The 25,854-nt window shown below is 41.1% G+C and overlaps 2 protein-coding genes across 7 annotated transcripts in view; one reads left to right on the top strand and one right to left on the bottom strand.

Annotated features, from left to right (window-relative positions):
* The window catches only part of SENP7 (SUMO specific peptidase 7), a 167,988-nt gene extending 157,942 nt beyond the window's left edge, over window positions 1-10,046 (bottom strand). For all 6 annotated transcript variants that reach the window (XM_033211426.1, XM_033211428.1, XM_033211429.1 and 3 more), the window contains exon 1: window positions 9,280-10,046. In XM_033211426.1, the coding sequence (XP_033067317.1) occupies window positions 9,280-9,319 (40 nt within the window). In that variant the 5' untranslated portion in view covers window positions 9,320-10,046. The remainder of the gene's footprint in view (window positions 1-9,279) is intronic.
* Window positions 10,047-14,706: 4,660 nt separating this feature from the next.
* Window positions 14,707-19,499, top strand: LOC117076726 (putative protein FAM172B). Its single transcript, XM_033200549.1, has 2 exons — window positions 14,707-14,995; window positions 17,378-19,499. Exon 2 carries the CDS (start codon window positions 17,387-17,389, stop codon window positions 18,473-18,475), a length of 1,089 nt encoding a protein of 362 aa, XP_033056440.1. The 5' UTR covers window positions 14,707-14,995; window positions 17,378-17,386; the 3' UTR covers window positions 18,476-19,499.
* Window positions 19,500-25,854: the final 6,355 nt, after the last annotated feature.

The following is a 25,854-nucleotide window of genomic DNA, read 5'->3' as shown; positions in this document are numbered from 1 at the left end:
AATACATGCATTTGTCAAGGAATTCATAACCAGGATATATAAAGAACTCCTAAAGCAAAAGCAAGATAATTCTATCTTCAAAACAGACAAAAGTGTGAATAGGCACTTCACAAAAAAGAATATCCAAATGGCCAATAAACATATAAACAGGTGCTCAATTTCATAATCATTAGGGAAATGCAAAATTAAAATGGCAATGAAAACCATTAAACAGCCTTTAGAATGGGTAAAAAGATTGACAACGCCAAGTATTGGTGAGAGAATGGAACTCATATGCTCTTGCTAAGAGTAGTGCCTCACCAGCATCTACTGAAGTTAGACACCTGCCTATGCAATGTCCAACAATTACACTTTTAGATAAATAACCAACAGAAATAAGAATATTCAGGTATTTTTGTTCTTAATATCTGAAAACTGGAAACAATCCAAATATCCATCAAGTATGGATAAACATATACATGTAATGGAAAACTATACAGCACTAAAAGATAATGAATTATTGCTAAGCACAATATGGATACATCGCTCAGGCAAGCTTAAAGGAAACCAGATGCAGAAGAGTATATGATTCTATTTCTCTGAAATTCAAGAAGAGTTAAAATAAACCTATGGTAACACTAGTTAAAACAGTGACAGGGGCCAGGCATGGTCGCACACGCTTATAATCCCAGCACTTTGGGAGGCTGAGGTGGGTAGATCGCTTGAGCTCAGGAGTTTGAGACCAACATGGGCAAAATGGTGAAACCCCATCTGTATAAAAAAGTGTGGTGGTGTGCACCTGTACTCCCAGCTACTCAGTAGGCTGAGGTGGGAAGATCACTTGAACCAGGAAGTTGAGGCTGCAGTGAGCTATGATGGCACCACTGCACTCCAGCCTGGGCAACAGAGCAAGACACTGTCTCAAATTAAAAACAGAAAACAACAAAAAAAAAAGCCACTGAACTATACACTAAAGATATGTGTACTATATGGTACTTAAAATCAGAAATAATAACTAATAATAACTAATGAAATATAGACTACCCAAAAATCGATATTGCTGAAATGATTTCTTCTAAGTTCATAGTATACAGCATTAGTTTCACTATATGAACCATGTAATGTCTTCCTGATCTAAAAAATTATTTTCGGGCCAGGTGCAGTGGCTTATGCCTATAATCCCAGCACTAATGGGAGGCCGAGGTGGTTGGGTCACTTGAGGTCAGGAGTTCAAGACCAGCCTGGTCAACATGGGGAAACTGGTCTCTACTAAAAATACAAAAAAAAACTAGTTGGGTGTAGTGGCAGGCACCTATAATCCCAGCTACTCAGGAAGCTGAGGCAGGAAAATCGCTCAAACCCAGGAGGCAGAGGTTGCAGTGAGCCAAGATCACGCCATTGCACTCCATCCTAGGCAACAAGAGCAAAACTCCATCTCAAAAATATATATATATATTTTCACCTCTATATTTAAGCATTTGACAACTTCAGATTTCAATAAACTAGACTCAAGTTGACTACCAAAAATAAAGAATTTTTTAAATAAGTGATAAAGTCTTTATCCTGTAGAAATTCATTTTGTAGTCAATTTTAAATTTAACAAAACACATATCTATATATACACAATGGAATACTATTCAGGAATGAAAAAGGAATGAACTCATGTCTTTTACAATAACACAGAACTGGAAACCTTCATCTTCAGTGAAACAACTCAGATTAGAAGCTCACATCTATATTCCCAACACTTTGGGAGGCCAAGGCAGGGTGACTGCTTGAGCCCAGGAGTTTGAGATCAGCCTGCACCAAATGGTGAGACCCTGTCTCTACAAATATTTATTTGAATTAGCTGGGTACAGTGACACCATCTGTGGTCTCGGCTGCTTGGGAGGCTGAGGTGGGAGAATCGCTTGAGCCTAGGAGGTTGAGGCTGCAACGGGCCGTATTTGCACCACTACACTCCAGTCTGGACAACAGAACGAAACCATTTCAAAAAGAAAAAGAAAAAAGAAAAAAAAGAAGAACTCAGAAAGTCAAATACCACATATTCTCACTATAAGTAGGGGCTAAATAATGTGTGTACCCGTGGACACAGAGTGTGGAATAACAGTCATTGGAGACTTGGAAGGCTAGGAGTAGTGCAGTGAGGGATGAGAAATTACTTAATGGGTACACTATTCAGCTGATGATTGCACTAAAAGCCCAGATTTCACCACCACACAATATACCCACATAACAAAGCTGTACTTGTACCCCTTAAATTTATACAAATAAAATAATATATCATTTTTTAAAGGAATATCAGTTCCTTAAATTTGAATTTACAAATTTGTATCACCAAAATATCTCATTGGGTTAAAAGTGCTTCCATCCTGTTTTGTAGTATGTTCCCCTATTTCCTTTCATTAATGCTATTATGAATTCCCAAATGTTTATGTTTTTTTTTCTTGGCCAACTTTAATAAAAAAATGTACAGTTTTTTTATAACTGACTTGGTCCATCTTATACCAGGTTAGCTCTGGAGTGTTTAAATAAGCATATGACGTGCCTCGACTTGAGACTGTATGGTATAGTTATCATGCTTAAGGGTATATATTTTAAAGCTAGACAACCTAAATTTGTATCTTGGCTTACTAGTTGTGACTTTTCTGAGTCTCAGTTTCTCATCTGTAAAACGGGAGAGAATATACGCCTTTCTAATTGTTAAGATTAAACTATGATAGTCTATATTAAGGCATTTAGCATTACGTCTAACATACAGTTGGTGCAAAAGAAATGGTAACTATAACATTTTATAGTCAAGTATCTCCCTTTAGGAGACTGCAGTATTTTAGCATTAGCATATAGGAAAATCTCTCCAATTACTCTCATTCTAAATATACGAGTCAAAAAATTAAAAGCATAACTTTTCCCATTCAGTCACTTATTTATTCTTTTTTTTTTGAGATGGAGTCTTGCTCTGTCACCCAGGCTCGAGTGCAGTGGCATGATCTCAGCTCACTGCAACCTCTGCCTCCCAGGTTCAAGCGATTCTCCTGCTTCAGCCTCCTGACTACCTGGGACTACAGGCAGGACATGCCTGGCTAATTTTTTATATGTTTAGTAGAGAGAGGGATTCACCATATCGGCCAGGCTGGTCTCCAACACCTGAGCTCAAGTGATCTGCCCACCTTGGCCTCCCAAAGCGCTGGGATTACAGGCGTGGGCCACCGCACCCAGCCTATTTATTTGACATAATAGTAATTATCATTGCCTGGCATTATGCTAAGTGCTATAAACAAATTATTTTCCTTAATCCTGACATCATGAAATCAATAATGTATTATCTCCATCTGATAGATTAAGAAATTAAGGTTTGAGGGATCCAAATAACTTGCCCAGTGTTACCATAGTGATCCATCACTGGTCATATTCCAGAGATGATACTCTAAACCAGTACACTCTAGGCATACTGGATGCTATGGGGAAATAAAATCAATGACAGTCCCCGCCACAGTGTTAATAGTATAGCACTAGACATTAGACAACTCAGCAAGCTAGAATATATGATGGAATCCGATAAACATCATATAAGAGGCATAAAGACCCACAGAAGTGCAGAAACAGGTATAAATTTGAGTTAAGGAAATGGTTCTTGGAAAGGCACAACTGAACTGAGCTTGGGCCAGGCATGGTAGCTCATGCCTATAATCCCAGCACTTTGGGAGGTCAAGGTGGGAGGATCGCTTGAGGCGAAGAGTTCAAGACCAGACCAGGTAACATAGCGAGACCCCATCTCTACAAAAACTAAGTTTTTTTTTTTTAAATAGCCAGGCGTGATAGTGTGTGCCTATAGTCCTAGCTACTCGGGAGGCTGAGGTAGGAGGATAGCTTGAGCCCAGGAGTTCAAGGCTGCAGGGAGCTATGATCATGCCACTGCACTCCAGCCTAGGCAACAGAGCAAGATCCCACTTCAAAAAAAAAAAAGGAACTGGGCTTTGAAGAATAAAGTTTAGACAGGCAGAAATGGGTGGAGCCAAGCACAACCCAAGGGTGATTTACCAATACAAGCACACAAAAACTAGGATGAAGCAGCCCACATCAGCCAGATTCATAAACTACTGAAAACCCAAATGAAAGTTATTCATCAGGAAGGCATTATAACAGAATTCTAGTCTGGATCTTCGGAGCTACTCAATCTTATTCATAACCCATTCTCTGTGTTACCATGCCCCCTTAACTTACTTTTCAATCCTCTGCCTTCCATCATCAGGCCTAGGTTTCACCACCAAGATGTCAATCTCTATAGCCTATCACCTTCTTATTATCACACCTCATATAATTCAATTCTACCCCCTCATCTACATCTTCTCCAACTCTTCCCTAGTTTACTAAATTCTTTTCCAAAGTCAATACAGTTTCCTTAAATTTTGAATATTTTCTTTGAACTTCTCCTCCACCTTAGCTTAACTAAATCCTAGCTTTTTATTAGCTATATTACTTTGTTAAAACTCTCCCACTTATAAAACAGAAGTAGAGACTAACAGTCTCCATTGTTTCCTGTAGGGGGGAGACAAAAAAAAATTTTCTTCCCCACCACCACCATCTCCCATTAATATTCTAACTTTATTGCAATAATTCCTCCTTTAACATTGACATAAATTGGAGACATTCCCGGCTGGGCACAGTGGCTCACACCTGTAATCCCAGCACTTTGGGAGGCCAAGGCGGGTGGATCACGATGTCAAGAGATCGAGACCATCCTGGCCAACATGGTGAAACCCTGTCTTTACTAAAAATACAAAAATTAGCTGGGCATGGTGGCATGTACGTGTAGTCCCAGCACCTGTAGTCCCAGCTACTCAGGAGGCTGAGGCAGGAGAATCACTTGAACCCAGGAGGCAGAAGTTACAGTGAGCTGAGATCACGTCACTGCACTCCAGCCTGGAGACTCCATCTCAAAAAAAGAAAATGGATATATTCCCTTGCCCATATTTATGACTGCCATCTACTGACCCAAGATCCTCTCCATGTCTAGAATACTCTGATTCTTGGTTCATAGTTTAAGTATGATCAAAATTCACCGTCATTCTGAAGCACTAAAACATCCATTAACCAACTCACTCAAAACAATGGAATCATCTTCACTTAATGGTACAAACTTCTAAATATCTCCATTTCAGCAATATGCATTCAAGAATGGCTTTAAGGAAAACTCTCAAGTTCTCAAATGCAAGCCTTTCATTCTATACACTGTCTTCCTCACTCCCACTAAATCCACTCTTTGCCCTTACATCTTGCCACACCCTTCAATTCTAAGTAAAATTAAACTCATTTTTTTTTTTTTTGCAAACTCTTGCTTCTGTACTGCTTGGCACTACTAAGTCACAAAGTATTAACAGCTCCAACTAGTATAAAACTCACACTTGCTTTAACTAAGACTGCACGAGTACTTAATATGTATGTATTCATCCCTAATTGACCTATCTTGCATTCCCAGTACCATTTAAAAGCCCCTTTCTCTAAAGATTACCTTACTATTTCATTTAGAAGCCATAACTGCAGTATCTTTACTCCCAAGATATGTCTATATCTTTATCCATCTTTTCTCCTTTCCCTATGTCTCATCAAACTGTTCTTTGACACCATCCGTCTCTCCCATTTCTTCTAGGACCTCACTCCATTATCTCCTACCTGATATATATTCAATCTTTCCCTCTCCACCCCTTTCCTGCTCCCTACCAACCTGACTTAAGTCTCTCACAATCTTAAAAAAAAATACAAGCCTTTCTACCTAATTTCCTACTCAAGCTTGTTCTAGAAATCTTTCCTTCCCATCTCATTTTCTCAGCTTACTTTTGCTGCCCCATTTCCTCACCGCCACTCATTCGTCTAGCCTTTTGAAATCTGACTTTTGTCTACTAGTCTACTAACCACTCTTACCATCAGTAAAAGTGGCCTCCTAATTGCCAAATCCAGCACCCTCATGCTACTTTAACTCTCTGAAATGCTAACATTTCTTTTTTACTCTCCCCCCTATCTTCCCAAACCTGTCACATTCCTAATCTACCTAACTGGTTAGTAGTATCTCTTCCTCCCAACTTTGAAATTAGTTGTACATGATTTAAGACCTTCCTCACGCTATATTATTTTTGTTGGCAATTCCATTCATTCCAATGACTTCAACTAAGATCTTTGCAAATAATGCAGCTTTATCATAACTAATTGTAAGTTCTCATCTTGAGCTTCAATGATCATTCATTGCACTTTCAATGCAAAGTAAACATCACCTGGACCTACTGAAAGATTTAAGACAGTTATACCATCAGGGACACTAGTAGCAGTAAATGAAGTTAAAACTATAGATCTTATAATTAGAGACCACATTTTGAATCCTGTTTCTTACTAGCTATTGCTAATCTTTATCCTGCCCCTAAATTCCAGTTCTCTCATCTGTATATGAAAAACAATTACAAGACTTTTGAAAATACTGAAGTTTCCAAAGTTCTTAGCACAGTGTCTAGTGCCTAAGTACTTAAAGAACATATGTATCCTTAACTGCAAATGAGAGTGACACAGGTCTCCAAGAATGTTGCCTGAAGAAATCAGTTCAAAGTTGGTTCAAATTTACTTGATGTTTCCTATTTTGATTCAAAAAATTCATTTGAAAATTGCAGTCTATGATTCTAATTTATCTGTGCTATATTTTTGTTAACACTTTTAATGGTCATTCTCCCTTACTCCCACACACTTTATCATTCAACTTCAGTGAACCTGTCTCTGATGCCAGCCATCTTTTAACGTGGATCACCATGTAATATACTGCTTTTAATGCTATAGTTATCAGTTATGTGAGTCACAAATACATGTGTTTAGCTTAAACCAGCTGGAATTGGGTTTCTGCTACTTGCAACTGAAAAAGTTTTGAGCAGTACACTGTGAACATTTTACAGTTCTGCCTTGTTTAGGAGATAGTTTAGGGCAGCCTAATGTAGTCTCACAGACAAAACTTCAAATTTTGGGTTTTATTTTATCTTTCTACTGCTACCCACCCTCCTTCTACCTCTTCTTCCTGTTTTATTAATCAAACTCTTCTGTGTATTTAGGAAACTTTGATGACTATAAATGTCACATCATGGCCGGGTGCGGTGGCTCACGCCTGTAATTCCAGCACTTTGGGAGGCCGAGGCGGGTGGGTCACCTGAGGTCAGGAGTTCGAGACCAGCCTGGCCAACATGGTGAAACCCCATCTCTACTAAAAGTATAAAAATTAACCAGGCATGGTGACAGGTACCTGTAATCCCAGCTACTAGGGAGGCTGAGGCAGGAGAATCGCTTGAACCCAAGAGGTGGAGATTATAGTGAGCCAAGACTGCACCACTGAGCTCCAGCCTGGTCAACAGAGTGAGACTCCGGTCTCAAAAAAAAAAAAAGTCACTTCATTTGGGTTCCAATTAGCAAGAACTTACAATGAAATGGCAACTGCATGCACACAACCATTACACAGAATCTTTCAACCAGCTGATCATGTTTTATTTCTGAGAATTTATATCAGGAAATTAAATATACACTATTAAGAAAAGCAGAAGCATACTTAAAAATTAATTTGTGCACATCTTAAAATTAGAGGCATACTGGAGAACGGCTAGGTAACATTAGATTTGGGTATGGATTTTATTATACTTATTTTTCAGAAAGGACAGCTCCAAAAGAGAGATCATGAGAAAAAGAAAACGCTCTCCAGACATATAACTAACGTAAATATCAATGTCTTTTAAGGATAAACAGCTTTATTATCAAAATTCACTTCCCACAACTATTTACATCACGTTACTGTGACAAATAAATAAATCTAAGTGTAATCAGGTAAAGGGGAATGTGATTTGTTGAAGTACAAGGCAAATATCTTACCTTCCCTCCCCAAAAATGTATTAAACCTAGATGAAATGCATTGATTTTTAAAAAGCTGTGCATCTCAAAGGAAGATACGATTATACCTAAAGTTCTGTGTTACGAAGCACGCAAATGACGCCAGCTAAGCGCTGTGCATTTTCCTAATGTGTCCATTTTACTTAGAGGTTTGGTGCGGGGTGGAGACTATTAAAACAAACATCAGTTGGAGGCATATACCTACATGTATGTATAAATATACACATATATCATTTATACATGTGCTTTCAAAGGAGAAAACTACTATCTCCAGAATACACACCAAAATCGATAACACTGGTTGCATATGAAAAGGGATTTCAGGTTTTCAACTGCTTCAAGTAGTGTCCCCAGAGATCCATAATCACTCTCCTTTGCAATTAAGGCTGAAAGAAGTTTGAGATGCACTGCCACAGGGCACTCCTAAATAAATTTGGAATTGTTAACTATGTTTCTGCAGAAATCAACGGTACCATAAGAAACAGGAAAATGAAATGAAATTATTGATTCACTGGGCGTTCGTTTGTGTACTGGACTGTAAGCATGTGAGCCCTCGTCCTCTCCTCCTACCACCCGTAGGACTTAACACAAGGACTTGAGTACCCCTTAATGGATGAAATGTTTGACAAAAACTTCTCGACTGGGAGGAACTCTACCTCACGTCTTTATAACTCCACCTTCTTGTTTCCAAGACGTTGTACACAAAACTGAAGACAGTCATTTAAAACAAAGTAATTTCCAAAGCAAAAATATGCTGAAAATAAAAACACAACGAAAGCACGGCTTCAAATCCTTTGTTTGACTTTCCAATCACTTTTGGAAGACGCAGGGGAGGCTGGAAAAGAAAAAGGCTATTAGGCGGGCCTGTTCAGCAGAACGAGACCCGGCGAGGCATTGTATCAAAGAAAAGGAGTCTTCGTTCGCAAGCCCCACCTTTCCTCCCCAGCAGCAGCTACCTGCTGAGGGAAAGAGGAGGGAGAGGGGAAGGGACGCAAAGTCGAGAAGCAAAGGAAGAGAGGAAAGTGGGGTCAGACGCTGAGAAGCCGAAATGAAATTGGAACATTGGTGGAATTACGAGGAAGGCGTGGCAGAGAGTGGCAAGCCAACCGGGAAGATCCATGGGCCGATGAGACGCAAGGAGAGTGTTCTCGGGAGGAGGGAAAAAATAAAAGGGGTTTCGAGGTGAAGAGCGCCCGAAGCTTCGATGACAGCTCGGACCGGGTCTTCGACTCGAGGGGCGGGGACGACCCGGGAGCCTTCCATTGTGCGCGCCCCCTTCTCTCCCCGCCCCCGCCCTCGCGGCTTCGGGCCGCAACCCCAGCTGCAGCCAGCGCCTCCCGTTTGCCCGGGATAGAAGACAATATGCTTAACCCTCCTCCGACCCTTTCTCACCGGATGAAGCAGGCCGTCGCCCGAGCTTTCTCTTGTCCATCTTCTCCCGCTGCTGAAATTTCAGTTGCAGGCGCTGTCACCTCAGGACCCCTCCGGCTTGGGAGAGGGAGGGGGAGGGGAAAGAAAAAAAAAAGGGCCAGCAAGTGCGAAGCGCGCTTGCGCAAGAGTCGTCGCCTGCGCTTCGACCGGAAATCAGCTGCCCCTCCCACCATCAACCGGAACTCATTTCCTGGGACTTTTCTCTGTGGGCTGTCTACTCCAGCGTTTTTTTGATGGGGTTTATTTCATGATCTGATCCCCTCTGGGGAAGTGAACCATCTGGGTGCTCGATTTTAGCTTTGTTGACTTTGAAGATTAGATTGACAACAAAAGGGGAAAACAGGAACTCCTGCGGTTCACTGGCTCTCGCGAGGTGGCCAAACAACTATGAAAACAAAACGTTAGCGTTTGCAGTATTACGGTCCTCACAGCCTCTCTTACTTATTTGCCCCAAACGCCCTTCCTCGAACTCGGAAACCAAAAGATTTTAAGATGGCAAAATCACCTAATAATGGCCTAGCTATTAGTTTAGCATTTGCACTGGAAATAAGTAGGCTGACGAGGAAAAATGTCTTAGAGAGAATTTCTTTTTAAAATTAAAACTCGTGATTTTTAAAGCTCCTTAAAAGCTAGAACTTAATTTTTCAATAACTGAAATGCTGAGATGACAAAAAGTGGGTGGCTATAAACTGGAATTTGTTCAATTAACATTTACCACGATACTCAAGGCACTAGACCCGTCCTCAATGAACTCGAGGTCTGGTACTATTAGCCTGATCCCTAATGGTGCATATCTGAATAATTTTTAAATGAACGTGTAAGCTTTCGTGACGATTTAATCACAAGTTTAACAAAATTCAGTACAGTGCTGTAAGCAGGGAAAATGTTTCTGGCATGTTCCAAGCCCGAAGGGACTCTGGAAATAGGGTTTGATTCCCAAGCCGGCCCCTTTATACCCCTAACCCCTATCCCTCAAACCGCCATCTCCCATCCTAATGGAGTCAATAAAGGGATCGGCCCAACTCGTCCACCAGAGCAGTCCCCTTCTTCGTGAGTCAAGCCTTCCTAATCATAATATGGTCAGTCCCCAGGTAGAGGTCAGGCCCCAGGTGTTGTGGGGTGTTGGGCTTCGGAAAGTGTTCTACATGGCAGGAATGACCGCAAGGCAGATACACTTTAAGTCTTGCTGGGATTGAGGTTCGCTGAAAGGATTTCATTTTGTTGGTTTATTTGGTTAATTTCTGTTTAACAAAAACATTGCTTTCTGAAAAATAATTGAATGTTCAGTTTCCTCACAAACTAATTTTTTTTAACCAAACAACTTAACTGACTCAAAAGTCAAGCTGGGCCAGGCACAGTGGCTCGCATCTGTAATCCCAGCACTTTGGGAGGCCGAGGCAGAATAGCTTGAGCCCAGACATTCAAGACCATCCTGGGCAACAAAGCAAGACCCCCCTCTCCACAAAAATATACAGGCCAGATGCCATGACTCACCCTAGGTGGGCTCATCACTTGAATCCAGGAGTTTGATATAAGCCTAGGCAACATAGTGAGACCTCCTCTCTACAAAAAACTTTAAAAACTAGCCACGCATGGTGGCCAGCATGCCTGCAGTCCCAGCTACTCAAGAGGCTAAGGCAGGAAGATCACTTAAGCCCGTGGGGTTGAAGTTGCAGTGAGCCTTGATCAGGCCCCAGCCTGGGCGACAGAGCAAGACTGTCTCAAAAAAAAAAACAACAAAAATTACCCGGGCATGGTGGAGCACACCTATAGTCCCGGCTACTGGGGAAGATGAGATTTAAGGATTACTTGAGTCCACGACTTTGAGGCTGCAGTGAGCTATGATCACTACACGGTACTCCGGCCTGGGGAACACACAGATACCCTGCCTCAAAAATAAAAATAAAAAATAAACTTCCCAGACAATTCTGTTGCATACTTCAATTTGGTAAAACCAACACTTAGTGACATCTGCTTTTTTTTTCCTATCTCTGATATTCTTTTTTCTATATGTCCTTGCCTCTGGTGGATTAAATACAGCTTTTTTTGTTTCCTAGGGAGAGGTGAACAGTGGGGAGGGACATTATGTACGTTCCTCTTATTTTGAAATTTCTACAGATATAATTTCACAACCACTATTATTTTCTACAATTTACTAAATGGAATTGTAATACAGGCATTATTATTTTTCTAAAAAACTGCATAATCACTTTCTGTGTTGGGAAAAGAAAAATAGTGCTGCTTTTGTACCAAAACAGTATTCTTTCTTTAAAATATATTTTCTAGAGGTTTTGTGTTTTGTTTTGCTTTCCTAAATATGAAAATAAATGAAAACTTACTCCTTGTAAAAAAAAAAAAAGTATCATTAGATGTTTTTAAATTTTCCGAGTAAAAGTATTCTCCATTCTGTGCTTCTTAATGGCACGTTATATACAAAAGGACCTAGTTCCTAAATATAAAAAAGGATTATAATTACTGTATTAGATTATTACTCTGTAACCAGGGAATTTCCTAACTTCTCAGATTATAAAATTACTTTTTTGTAAAAGCTTACTAATCACCTGTGAAAAATGTAAATATTGTTAAATGTAACCACTTTTGATCCTAGAAAGAAAACGGGTTCCTTAAAAATCCAAATATGCTAATTAAAGGTATTTGTGTCTATGATTCTAGTGTCCCACCCACCCTCTTCTTTAAAGATAATCACACCTAACCTAGAGAAGTCAAATTCAGAGAGATCGAAAGTAGAATGGTGGTTGCTAGTGCCTAGTGAGAGGAGAATGGGGAGTTATTGTTTAATGGGTATAGAATTACAGTTTTGTAAGACGAAAAGCATTCTGTGAATGGATGTCAGTAATGGTTACACAACAATGTGAATGTACATAATGCCTCTGAACTGCACACTTAAAAATGGTTAGAATGGTAAATTTTGTTATGTATATTTTCACAATTGTTTTTTATTTTAAGAAATAACCACACCTAGAATAAATCATTACAGCTGTGTCAGCACCTAATCCAGCATACTGGAAAAGCCTAATTTCAAATTCTCTCTAATGCGTATATGCTGTTCTCCTTTTTTAAAGTTTTAGTCTGCATTAAACGACTGGAGTACTTGACATAGGAAACAAAGTGCCTACCAAATGGCCTCACTGAATTTTTGGTGAATGAATGAAATAAAAAGTCAAATACTATGCATTTTTAAATCTTTGGTAAAAACTAATCTTGGGGTGGGAGGAGGGTGAGGGTTGTAAAACTACCTCTCAGATACTATGCTTGCTACCTGGGTAATGAAATCATTTGTATACCAAACCCCAGTGACATAAAATTTACCCTTGTAACACATTTGCATGTTCCCCCGACCCTAAAATAAAAGTCAGAAAAGGGGGGAAAAATCTGTCAGGCTCCTGGGCTGCCTCGGTTACTTTGGGCATGTCACTTTACCTTTGAAAGCCTCAACTTATCCATTTATAAAATAAACATGTTAGCTAAGCATATCAATAAGGTCCCTTCTAGCTCTAATAGTCTTTTTCTTGAAGGTAAACTATTGAAGGAAACCAGAATGTCACCTCAAAATATGCCTTTTTTTTTTTCTTTCTGACACAGAGTTTTGCTCTTGTTGCCCAGGCTGGAGTGCAACAGCGTGATCTCAGCTCACTGCAACCTCCGCCTCCCAGGTTCAAGTGATTCTGCTGCCTCAGCCTCCCAAGTATCTGAGATTACAGGCACCCGCCACCATGCCCGGCTAATTTTTGTATTTTTAGTAGAGACGAGGTTTCACCATGTTGGCCAGGCTGGTCTCGAACCCCTGACCTCATGATCCACCCGCCTCAGCCTCCCAAAGTGCTGGGATTACAGGCGTGAACCACTGCGCCCGGCCATATAAAAGAGGTATATATATAAAATATACCTCTTTTATATAAAATTTATTTTTGAGCCGAAGGCAGTTAAGAAGCAGGAAATGGAGGGAAAGCTCTCTCCTCTTTTTTCTAGCTAAAAGGCAGGACATAAATTCTCTCTAGACTCTTACCAGCCCAGAAAGCCCCAGACGAATCTGCAAACAAACCTTACTGTATTAGTTTCCTTCTGTAGATTTACATTCCCACAGTTTCTCACCCTTAGAAGCCTAAAACTCTTTCCTTTGTTCTTTCTTCCCTCCACAAATTTATTGTTCTTCATTGAAGATACTTACATAAGCCAGAGTTGTAAGCCACTGTTTTGAGTTACTCCTCATTTAGGTTTCTCTAAGGTGATGTGCACTGCGTGCATTAATAAACTTGTTTGTTTTTCTGTTGTTACAAGGGTTCATTCCAACTAAGAACTCATGAGGGTTAAGGAAATAATTATTTTTCCTCCCCTAAACTATCTTATTCTAATCCATTCTTTGGAAAATTAAGCCTAAAAATTGTTTGATTCTCTCCCTCTTTATTTTAATGAACCATATTGAATTTGCTTGAGATGGTTTATCTTGATTTGCAAAAGACAAAGCATATATAAATTGATGGTTGGGATATTCTCTAAGAATAATTCATAAACCTTTGACATTTATTAAGTTTAGAATTATAAAACAAGTCTCTATAATTTTTCAAAAGCTTTGCATCTTTCTCTTATGTTTTAATGTATTGCTAGAGGACTTTTAAAGTATGCTTTACTTCTTTATGTGCTTGGCAAAAAACTGTAAAATTCTAACAATATTTAAGTGCTTACTGTGCACCGGACACTATTCCAAGAACTGGAGATACACTAGTGAACAAAACCAAGTCCCTGTTCCTGCTGTCATGGAATTTACATTCTAATGGAGAGAAGTAGACAATAAGTAAACATATGTCAGTTGGTAATAAGTGCCAAAAATACAAAAGGAAGGGAGAGAGTTACTCTTTATGATAGACTGCTCAAAGAAAATCACTCTGATGAGATAAAAAGTGGGCAGAAACTTTAAAATAAAAGTCCTGTAGATATCTATAAAGGGGAGGAATATTCCAGGCTGTGGGCCTAGCAAGAGTGAATACCCTTAAAACAGGAGCTTGCTTCACAAATTGATGGCAAAGTAGACCAGGTGTGACTATGGTGAAGTAAACAAGAGAGTGGTAGGAAATGACACCTGAGAAAGAGCTAAGCCCCAGATCATGTAACTAGATGAGTAAGCCAGTGAGAAAGTGGTAGGAAATGACATTGGAGAGCTAAGGGCCGTGTGAGACCTTGTAGGCCATGGTAAGAACTTATTAGTTTTTATTCTGAGTGAGAAGGGAGACCATTGAGAATTTTAGTAAGCCTGTACATCTAGACTGTGAACTTCACAGGTTTCAGTTCACTACAACCCCCTTGGGTTGGGTAGGGTAGCTAGAGTGGGCTAGAGTTGGATATTTCCCTTTCCCCAAGTCAGGCTCTAGTAAAGCCCCAGCAGGTTAGCCTCTGATTAAATAGCTTCTCCTGAGGGCAGACCTTGTTAAGAAGAACAAAATGCTCTGGCGTATTTCAAAATGGCTCCTTTTCCCCACCCACTACCAGAGGCATGGATAGTCACCCTGAGAACCTGTGAGAGCTCCAGGAGCTTAAACAAAATGGGGGAGCGAGGAAGAGGGGATGGCTAGGTCCCTCTGACTCGTCCACACTGATGCTTCACATTTACCTATCCTGGTAGTTGTTCCATTGGCGGCTTCAGCAGCTACTTTCTGCTCTGGTAAGTTGTGATTCTCTATATTGACGTGCTTTCAGTCCCTCCGATTTTGGAGGCAGTAGTATGCCCAGTAACCTTACTTCTATTATGGATCCTATGAAGAAGAGCTTTTGATTTTCAGTTTGTCTAGCTTTTTACTTGTTAGAACTGAGTAGCAACTTCCAAGATTTTTACATGCCAGTCTGGAAACAAGAAGTCAACAAACATCACCACTGAAAATTTTGAATAAGGTTATGACCTCCCATTAGATTGTTTCACCATGGCCTCAATGTAAAACATTCTTGGATTTTTGAAGCATGGATTTTTGCCATGCACTGTATCCATTTTCAAGGCTTTTTTTTTTTTTTTTAAAGGATGGTTAAGTCTGTCAATTATTTACACTTTAGAAAAAGTAAATTAATTACATAATAACATCTGAGAGAGAGACTGAGCATGGTGACTCACACCTGTAATCCCAGCGCTTTGGAAGGCCAAGGCAGGAGGATCACTTGAGGCCAGGAGTTTCAAACAAGACTAGGCAACACAGTGAGATCCCGTCTCTAAAAAAAATTTGCTTTAATTAGCCAGGCATGGTGGCATGTGCCTGTAGCCCTAGCTACTTGGGAGGCTGAGGTGAACTGTGAGATCAGAAGGTCGAGGCTGCAGTGACTATGATCACACCACCGCACTCCATCCTGGGTGACAGAGTCAGACCCTGTCTTTCAAAAATAACACCTGAGATCAGCAAAGACTGGAAGCATTTTTAATAGAAAAGGAAGGAATAGAGAGCAGTCTGGATAGTGCTTTGGACAACCGAAAACCTTTGTAAACTACCTTTTGGGTTCGAGGGGTCAGAAGGGAGTAAGAAATCTTAGACCAGCTTATTGAAGTGGGGAAAAAATTAATTTAAAAATTTAAAAAGATTTGGCCAGGTGTGGTGGCTCATACCTGTAATCCTAACACTTTGGGAGGCCGAAGCAGGTGGATTGCCTGAGCTCAGGCATTCAAGACCAGCCTGGGCAACATGGTGAAACCCCGTCTCTACTAAAATCAAAAAAAATTAGCTGGGCATGATGGCAGGCACCTGTAATCCTAGCTACTTGGGAGGCTGAGACAGGAGAATTGCTTGAATCTGGGAGGTGGAGGTTGCAGTGAGCCAAGATCACGCCACTGCACTCCAGCCTGGGCGACAGAGTGAGGCTCCATCTCAAAAAAAAAAAAAAAAATTAAAAGAGATTTAAGACATCCAAGCAAGCACCATTTGAATTTTGCCTTAGGCCTAATAGCAACTCGAGTTGCACTGAAAATCATTTGGAGTGCTACTTATTGGAAGTGGGGTGTAGCTTGCCAGTGTCAGTGTTAAGAAATTAAGAAGGGAGAGTGTTAACATATTTGTTAAGAAAGTTCATTTGAAAGTCAGCTTCATCCGCAATCACTCCTTTGACAGTTGTTTGGCTTTGGGGAAAGCCACTTAACCTTTCAAAGCCTTCTTTTCCGGCTTTAAGCTCTGCCTAAGGAACTTGAAGTTAACTTCTCATCTAGCCTATTTTTCTTCCTTCTCAGACATCAGAATAACTGTATCTTCTAGTATTCGCTGAATTGATCATAATCTCCATTGCCTGATTCACATTTCACTCCCGCTTCTATCTTCTGCCATTCATTTAACAGCAAAAGTTATGAAATATCTTCTGTAGAAATAAATGAAGACCAACCAAATGAGAAAAGCCTATTTATTCTGAGCCTGCTGTAGCAAGGGAGTCCACCACTATCACTTGCGTTTTGGCAGAGACTCAAGGCAGCAGAAGAGTAGGAGAGCTTTATAGTGGGGAAAAAAAGAAAAGACTTCCCATTTGCCCTGATTGTAAGTTGTCATGGAGAAGCTGTAGGTGAGCTAACTAGAAATGGGGGCATCTTGCGTGATTCGTTAGGGGTACGTATTTGGCTCTCTCTGGTTGGTCTCAGGTTGGAAATAGAGACAAAATTAGGAAAGCTGTCAGATATTAATGAAGTTCTTGCCATTTGGCGCCAAGTGTTATAGAAGTTACTGGTTAGTTTCCTGAATTGTCACTAGTGATGGAAATCTGATTTCCTGCCAGTCTGATTTATACCAGACTGACTTCCTGAGTTGTTCATTGTAAATGAGGGGTTGGCTTCCTGGGCAGGTTGTGTGTCAGAAAAATCCATATTTACATATGGTCTCTCCATTGTCCCTTCATATATTCAGTCTCTCACTGTTTTGAATCATTCACAATTATTTCGAATTAACATCTTTACCACTGGTTAGAAGGTTAACGTCTTTCTGACATGCTTAGTTTAGCATCATGTGCCTTAGGAAGAATTTGACAAGCTGAAATTTTCATTTTACTTTTACTAGCACTGATATACTATTATTCTTTTAACTTTCAGTGGTTACCAATGACACAGGAGCTGAGCTTCCAAAAATTTATTGAGCAATCTGACTTACTAGGAGAACTTAAATATGACTTCAATGAAAAAGCTGAATTCAGACACACTGAGACACAAAGGCCTTTTGTCTTTAACTATTATGAAAATGTGCTTGAGAAAAATAGCAAGCGCTACCAGACCCTTGGCCATTTGCTTGAACAATATATTTATGAGCTTTTGGAGAAGGTGTGCAAATTACAAAAAGTATATATCCCACCTGAGGCTGATAAAGAAGAACCAAGAAGCTTCTTTTTTATGAGCGAGAAAGCATTAACAAATCACCATTCTGCTCTTCTTGTCCTTCTTCAAGACCATGGGGTCTTTCGAGCTGGTCAGTGGAGTCAGCAGGCAATAATACATCATGGTCTCCAACATGGAAGTCAGATACCATGTATTCAAATGGCATTGCAGGCACATTATGATGTAATTGTGCTAAACCCCAATGATAACTTTGTGGAACTAAAGATGGAAAAAGAGTGGCAAGGCCTTTTAACACAAAATATTGAGTCATCTTCTCTAAAAATGGTTCCAGGTGGGAACTTTTTCTCTCTCCAGCATTCTCCCAAATGCATTCCAAAAAGATGCAGCAATACACCTGAAGAACACATGGCTTACATATGGGATTACTTCATTTCAAAGACTGAAGGCAAGGATATTGCCTTCATTGTACATGGTTATGGAGGCTTGGTTTTTATGGACTTACTTGTTCGTAGAAGGTGGGAAGTGATGAGCAAAGTATATGCTGTTGCACTTATTGACTCTGAACATCATGTAGGACACCAGCTGGGAAGTGATGTACAATTATTAGCATGGATAAAGCACCACTGCCGTGAATGGGTGACAAGTCCTAAACCTTTGGATAAACCTGCAGCTACTGTTTTCAAAAAGGAATTTCCTATGGTTTCTGCTGGTACAGAAAAGTACAGCTTAGCCCCTTCCTCTAGCCTTCAGTCAATTTTTAAGTACTTTAAAAAAGCTTTAAAAGCCAGAACAACCATTAATTTCTCTCAAATGCCAATAGTGACTAGAGGTTCCTCAAAAAGAAAGCAAAGTGCTTAAACTACTTTTGTCATCTAAGGTTTTTTTGGTCCTTCTGCAACTTTGCTAATATAGATTCTGGAAGGAAAAAAAAACACTTTCAACTCACACACAATATGATGTTCTGGCTTGAGGTTTGATTTGTTACTTTGTATTATTTTGTTTTTATGAGGCAGGGTCTGACTTTGCTGCCCAGGGTGGTATGGTAATCTGGCTTCAAGCGAACCTCTCACCTCAGCCTCCCAAAGTGCTGAGATTATAGGCGTTAGCCACTGCACATGGCCACAGTTGTTGCTTTTTTTTTTTTTTTTTGAGGAGGAGGAGGAGTCTCACTCTATAGCCCAGGCTGGAGTGCAGTGGCATGATCTCAGCTCACTGCAACCTCTGCCTCCCGGGTTCAAGCAATTCTCCTGCCTCAACCTCCCAAGTAGCTGGGACTACAGGCACGTGCCACGACACCCAGCTAATTTTTGTATTTTTACTAGAGACGGGGTTCTGGCATGTTCCCCAGACTGGTCTAGAACTCCGGACCTCAGGTGATCCACCCACTTTGGCCTCCCAAAGTGCTGGGCTTACAGGCATAAGCCACTGCACCCGGCCATTTTGTTGCTTTTTTGAAAAGTGAACATATTCTCTTTTGTAGCCTATTGATGAACTGGGAATTCAGTGCCATCATTAATATTTTACAGTGTTAGTTAAGTGTGAAGATCTTTCTTTTAAAAAGCTATGGTTTGATATAATGACAGCAAAATGGCAATTGATAAAAATTAGATATTGAATCAATCTTTGATTTCTGTAATATTAATACCATAGTAAAATTACAAGTGAACATAAAAATTAAACATCATAAGCAAACTGCATTCTTTGTTTATGTTTTTTGTTAAATTTTGTTGTACTCCCTGTTCACCAGGTCTGAAGAAAAAAAAATGTTTTAATAAATTTCTTGGTCTTGTGTGTGTGTTCACTCCTATCTTCAACTAATATCTGAGTGCTTAGTATGTGCCAGTCAAGACTAGGTGTTTGGGACACCGTAGCAAACAACCCCAACATTGCCTTTCTCTTTACAGAGTTTACAATGGCCGAGAAATTACAAATGTGAATAGTGTTAAATAGTAGAGGAGAGTGGGCGCAGACTGGGTTCAGTGTCTCATGTCTGTAATCCCAGCACTTTGGGAGGCTGAGGTGGACGGATCACCTGAGGTTGGGAGTTTGAGATCAGCCTGGCCAACACGTGAAACCTCATCTCTACTAAAAATACAAAAATTAGCCAAGCATGGTGGTGAGCACCTGTAATCCCAGCTACTTGGGAGGCTGAGGCAGGAGAATCACTTGGACCTGGGAGGCAAAAGTTGCAGTGAACCAAAATCGTGCCACTCCACTTCAACCTGGACGACGAGAGCGAAACTCCGTCTTTGAAAAAAAAAAAGAAGAAGAAAAGGAAAGGGTGCCACGGAATATCTAGCATGAGAGCTAACCAGCCTTGGCGTTCAAGGAATATTTCCCAAAGAAAATGATGCTTAGTTTGAAGAACAATAGTAGTTGGCTAGGGGAACAAAGTCACAGGCAAATGAACAGCCTATGCAAAGGTGTTTAGGCAGGAGAAAGAAGTCTAGCTCTACAGCTGAAAGATTGAGAAGGAATAGTGTGTTCAGAAATAAATTATTTAGGACACTTGCTGATATAGTTTGGATTTGGATATTTGTCCCTACCCAAATCTCATGTTGAATTGTAATCCCCGGTGCTGGATATGAGGCTCGGTAGGAGGTGTTTGGGTCATGGGGGCAGATCCCTGACAGCTCAATGCTGTCTTCACAATAGTGAGTTCTAGTGAGATCTGGTCATTTGAAAGTGTGTGGCACCTCCCCTACCCCCTCTCTCTCTCTTGCTCCTGCTCTGCCATATGAGTGGCCTGCTCCCCTTCACCTTCTGCCACGAGTAAAAGCTCCCTGAGGCCTTCCCAGAAGCCAAGAAGATGCCAGTGCCATGTTGCCTGTATAGCCATCAAAACCATAAGCCAATTAAGCCCCTATTCTTTATAAATTACCCAGTCTCAGGTATTTCTTTATAGCGTGCAAGAACACCCTAACACAGAAAATTAGTCCCAAGAAGAAAGATGTTGCTAGAAAGATACCTGAAAATGTGGAAGCAGCTTTGGAACTGGGTAATGGGCAGAGGTTGAAATGGTTTGCAGGGCTCAAAAGAAGACAAGGTGAAGGAAAGCTTATAGTTTCGTAGAGACTGGTTAGATGGTTGTGTCCAAAATGCTGATAGTGATATTGACAGTGAAGACCAGGCTGACAAGCTCTTAGATGGAAGTGTGGAACTTAGTGACTGGAACAAAGTTCACACATGTTATGCCTTAGTGAAGAGCTTGGCTGCACTGTGCCACTGCCCTAGGTTCTGTGGAAGTTTGAACATGAGAGTGATGATTTACGTATCTGGCAGAAAAAATTTCTACACAGCAAAGCATTCAAGATGTTGCCTGGCTACTTCTAACAGCCTACATTCAAATGTGGGAGCAAATAAATGACTCAAGTTTAGAATTTATATTTAAGCAGGAAACAAAGCATGAATGTTTGGAAAATTTGCAATCTGCCCAGGTAGTAGACAAAAAGCTTTTTCAGGAGAGGAATTCATGTGAGCTGTGGAGTAATCACTTGCTAGAGATATTTGCATAACTGAAAGGGAGCTAAGTGCTAATGTCCAAGGCAGTGGGAAAAGTCCTTGAGGACAGACATTTCAGAGACATTTGAGGCAGCCCATCCCATTACAGGCTCAGAGGCCTAGGAAGGAAGAATAGTTTCATGGGCCAGATGAAGGGCCCCAGTGCCCTATGCAGCCTCAGACACTGCTTCCCACATCCCGGCTACTCAAGCTTTAGCTAGGATTCAAAGGGGCCCAGGTTCAGCTCAGGCCACAGCTCCAGAGGGTGCAGGCCATAAGCCTTGGGGGCTTCAACATGATGGTAAACCTGTGGGTGCACAGAGTGCAAGAGTTGAGGCTTGGCAGCCTCTGCCTGGATTTCAGAGGATATATGGAAAAGCCAGGGTAGCTAGGCATGGTGGCTCACACCTGTAATCCTAGCACTTTGGGAGGCCAAGGTAGGTGGATCACTTGAGCCTAGGAGTTCAAGACCAGCCTGGGCAACATGGCAAAACCCCATCTCTACAAAAAATGCAAAAATTAGCCAGGCCTGCTGGCACATGCCTGTTGTCCCACCTACTCAAGAAGCTGAGTTGGGAAGATTGAACCTGGAATATCTAGGCCCACAGTGAGCCATGGTGGTGCCACTGCACTCCAGCCTGGGCAACAGAGTGAGATCCTGTCTAAAAAAAAAAAAAAAAAATGCCTGAGTCTCTAGACAGAAGCCTGCTATAGGGGCAGAGCCCTCACGGAGAATGTCTCCTAGTACAGTGCCAAGAAGAAATGTGGGGTTCAAGGCCCAACACAGAGTTTCTACTGGGGCACTGCCTAGTGAAGCTGTGAGAAGGGGACCACCATCCTCCAGACCGCAGAGTGGTAGCGCCACTGGCAGCTTGCACCCGGCACCTAGAAAAGCTCCTGGCTGTCAACAACCTGTGGGAACAGCTACAGAGACTAGAACCTGCAAAGTCATAGGAGCAGAGCTGTCCAAGGTTTTAGGATCCCACCCCTTATACTAATGTGCCCTGGATGTGGGACATGGAGTCAAAGGAAGTTATTTTTGGAGCTCTAAAAGTTAATGACTGCCCTGCTAGGTTTCAAGCTCATATGGGGTTTGTAGCCCCTTTCTTTTGGCTGATTTCTCCATTTTGTAATAGGAATGTTTACCCAATGCCTATACCTCCATTGTATCTTGGAAGTAACTAACTTCTTTTTTATTTTATAAGTTCATACAAGGAAGGAGCTTGCCTTGCCTCAGATGAGACTCTGGACTTTTGAGTTAATGCTGGAATGAGTTAAGACTTTGGGGGACTGTTGGAAAGGCATGATTGTATTTTGCAAAGTGAGGAGGACATGAGATTTGGACCAGGGGCAGAATGATAAAGTTTGGATATTTGTCCCTGCCCAAATTTCATGTTGAATTGTAATTCCCAGTGCTGGAGGTGGGACCTGGTGGGAGGTGTTTGGGTTGTGGGGGCAGATTCCTCATGGCTTGGTGCAGTCTTCATGATAGTGAGTTTTCAAAAAATCTGGTCATTTACAAGTGTGTGGTACCTCTCCTTACCTTGCTTGCCCCTGCTCTTACCATGTGAGATGTCTGTTCTCCCCTCACCTTCTTCCATGATTGTAAGCTTCCTGAGGCCTCTCCAGAAGTAGATGCTGATGCTATGCTTCCTGTACAGTCTGAAGAACTGTGAGCCAATTAAATTTATTTTCTTATATATTACCCAGTCTTGGGTATTTCCTTATAGCAATGCAAGAATGGTCTAATATACTTGTTAAAGACAGTAAGGAAGACCTTATACTAGAAGGACTACTGCAGTGAGGAATTTGCAGTAGGAGAGAAAGATCAGGCTCAACTCTGAATACAAGGACTAGTGGGGATTTACAGCCAAGGAGGAAGGTGGGGTCCGTGGATGAAAAATTACTAAAAGAAAATATCAGGGCTATGTGATGGTTAACACTGAGTGTCAACTTGATTGGATTAAAGGATACAAAGTATTGATCTTGGGTGTGTCTGTGAGAGTGTTGCGAAAAGAGGTTAACATTTGAGTCAGTGGGCTGAGAAAAACAGATCCACCCTTAATCTGGTGGGCACTATCTAATCAGCTTCCAGCAAATATAAAGCAGGCAGAAAAACGTGAAAAAAGAGAGATGGGCCTAGCCTCCCAGCCTACATGTTTCTCCTGTGCTGGATGCTTCCTGCCCTTGAACATCAGACTCCAAGTTCTTCAGTTTTGAGACTCAGACTGGCTCTCCTTGCTCCTCAGCTCGCAGACAGCCTATTGTGGGATCTTGTGATCATGTAAATTAATACTTAATAAACTCCCCTATGTACACACATGCACACACACACCCATCCATCCATCCATCCTATTAGTTCTGTCTCTCTAAGAAAACGCTGACTAATACAGGCTAAGAGGGATTCTTGCTAAGGCAGGCCAGGGCGATAAGATATCATACATGGAGGGTGATGAATTTGATCAGATATCAAAGGTTTTCAGCTATCAAGGGTGGAAATTTTCACTAAAATGACTCAAGAGGATTCTTTGTCTTTTTTTTTTTTCTTTTCTTCCTTTTCTTGGGACTGGGTCTCACTCTCACCCATGCTGAAATGCAGTGGTACAATTATGGCTCACTGCAGCCTTGACCTCCCAAACCTCATGTGACTTTCACACCTCAGCTTTTTGAGTGGCTGGGACTACAGGCAAGTGCCACCAAAACCTCACTATTTTTAAAATTTTTTGTAGAGATGAGGTCATGCTCTGTTGCTCAGGCTGGTCACAAACTCCTAGGCTCAAGCAATTCTCCTGCCTTGGCCTCCCAAAGTGCTGGGATTACAGGCATGAGCCACTGTGCCCAGTCCTAACAGGATGCCTGCTAAAACTGGACTAAACAGTCTAACTGAAACTATTAGGTTGGTGCAAAAGTTGTTGCGTTTTTTGCTATTTAAATGGCAAAAATTGAAGTAGCTCAACTCAGTTGTGGTTATAAGATTATATTGCTCTGGGAGGGCTATAGACTAAATATTTGTGTCCCCTTCTCTCCCTGCCAACAAAATTCATATGTTGAAACCTAATCTTCAATATGATAGTATCTGGAGGTAGGGTGTAATTAGGGGAAGTTATTAGTTCATAAAGGCCTCCACCCTCATGAATGGGGTTAGTATTCCTATAAAAGAGGGCCCAGAGAACTGTCTTGCCCAATCTGCCATGTGAAGACACAGTGAAGAGATGGCCATCTATGAACCAGGAAGTGAACCCAGACATTTGCTGGTGCCTTGACTTGAACTTTCCAGCCTCCAGAACTGTGAGAAATAAATTTCTGGGTTGTGTGTGTGTGTGTGTGTTGGGGTTTTGTTTTTTGATTTTGTTTTTTGAGATGGAGTCTCTCACTCTATCACCCAGGCTGGAGTGCAATAGTACGATCTCGGCTTACTGCAACCTCTGCCACCTGAGTTCAAGCGATTCTCCTGCCCCAGCCTCCCGAGTAGCTGGGATTACAGGTGCCTGCCATTGCACCTGACTAATTTTTGTATTTTTAGTAGATATGGGGTTTCACCATCTTGGCCAGGGTGGGCTTGAACCCCTGACCTCGTGATCCACCTGCCTTGCCTCCCAAAGTGCTGGGATTACAGGTGTGAGCTGCCATGCCTGGCCAAATTTCTGTTGTTTATAAGCCACCTAGTCTGTAGTATTTTTTGCTAAAGTAACAATGCTTTGCTCGGCCAAACTTTACTCAGGCTCCTGAACCTTGCTCTAGGCCCACTGTACACTTCCTTGTAAAATCCAATTTTAGTAAAGAACTCTGCTAAGTCAGGTTAGCAAGAATCCTTCACCCTTCATGCCGGATCACCCTCAATACCTGATCAGGTTTCTCATCCTCTACCACCCACCAGTAATGCCTGATCACCCTGGCCTATCCTCAGCAAAAATCCTGTTAGGTTGATTTAGCCATAATTCCCCTTATCCTTGATGTTTCCTCTTAGGAAATTTTCATCTGTTGCCACCACCCTACTACTTGGCTATACATTCCTACTTGCCAATATTGTGACGCCATTGCTGTGGCCCTATACCTATTGCATGGTCTTGAATAAAGTCTTCCTTACCATGCTTTAACAAGTATCATTGAAGAATTTTTTCAACAATTTCAGCCCAAATAGACCAAGGCAGAATATGTTTATCTTGTAGCTTCAAAATATTTCATGTTTTGATAAACAGCTCTGTATATTTAGAAACAATTTTTCTATGCAAAGCATCGTCATTTTTGCTCCAGACAGGAAATGCTTGTGTTGAAAACACAGCTTGTTTTAAGTTTTCTCTCCTAGTCCCTTATTATTCCCTTACTCTGACTTCTGATACTGATCTGTCTTTACAGCTTGAAGTCAATAAAGAACATCTCTGCTTTTTTGGCTGTCAACTGAAAACCAGGGACATATGCTGACAGAAGACTGATATGAGAGGCTTTTAGGGAAATCCTAAAACCTCTGACATCACCATGTAATGATTTTTTTTGCTTTCTTGTGGAAAATAGTTGGAGATAATTGATCAATTGCTCATTGTTCTTAAGCAAGGCACATGAAAATCAGTGTATTACTTTCCAATACTAGACTAAATATAGCTCAACAAAAAAAGAGAACATGTTATTGAAGCAGCTGCATTGTCTGGGACATCACCTGAGATTCTTTGTCTCATGGCCATGAAAATCAAGAACACGGACACACAAAGGGTGAGGTTACAGCAGAAGTTTAATAGATG

This window comes from Trachypithecus francoisi, unplaced genomic scaffold (genome assembly GCF_009764315.1).
Source record: "Trachypithecus francoisi isolate TF-2019V2 unplaced genomic scaffold, Tfra_2.0 Lachesis_group0, whole genome shotgun sequence".
NCBI lineage: Eukaryota > Metazoa > Chordata > Mammalia > Primates > Cercopithecidae > Trachypithecus > Trachypithecus francoisi.
This window is presented reverse-complemented; position numbering and strand designations above follow the sequence as displayed.

What these genes read in the sequence shown, in the direction of transcription:
- LOC117076726 (XM_033200549.1), top strand. Translation starts at nt 17,387, where the DNA reads ATGACACAGGAGCTGAGCTTCCAAAAATTTATTGAGCAATCTGACTTA.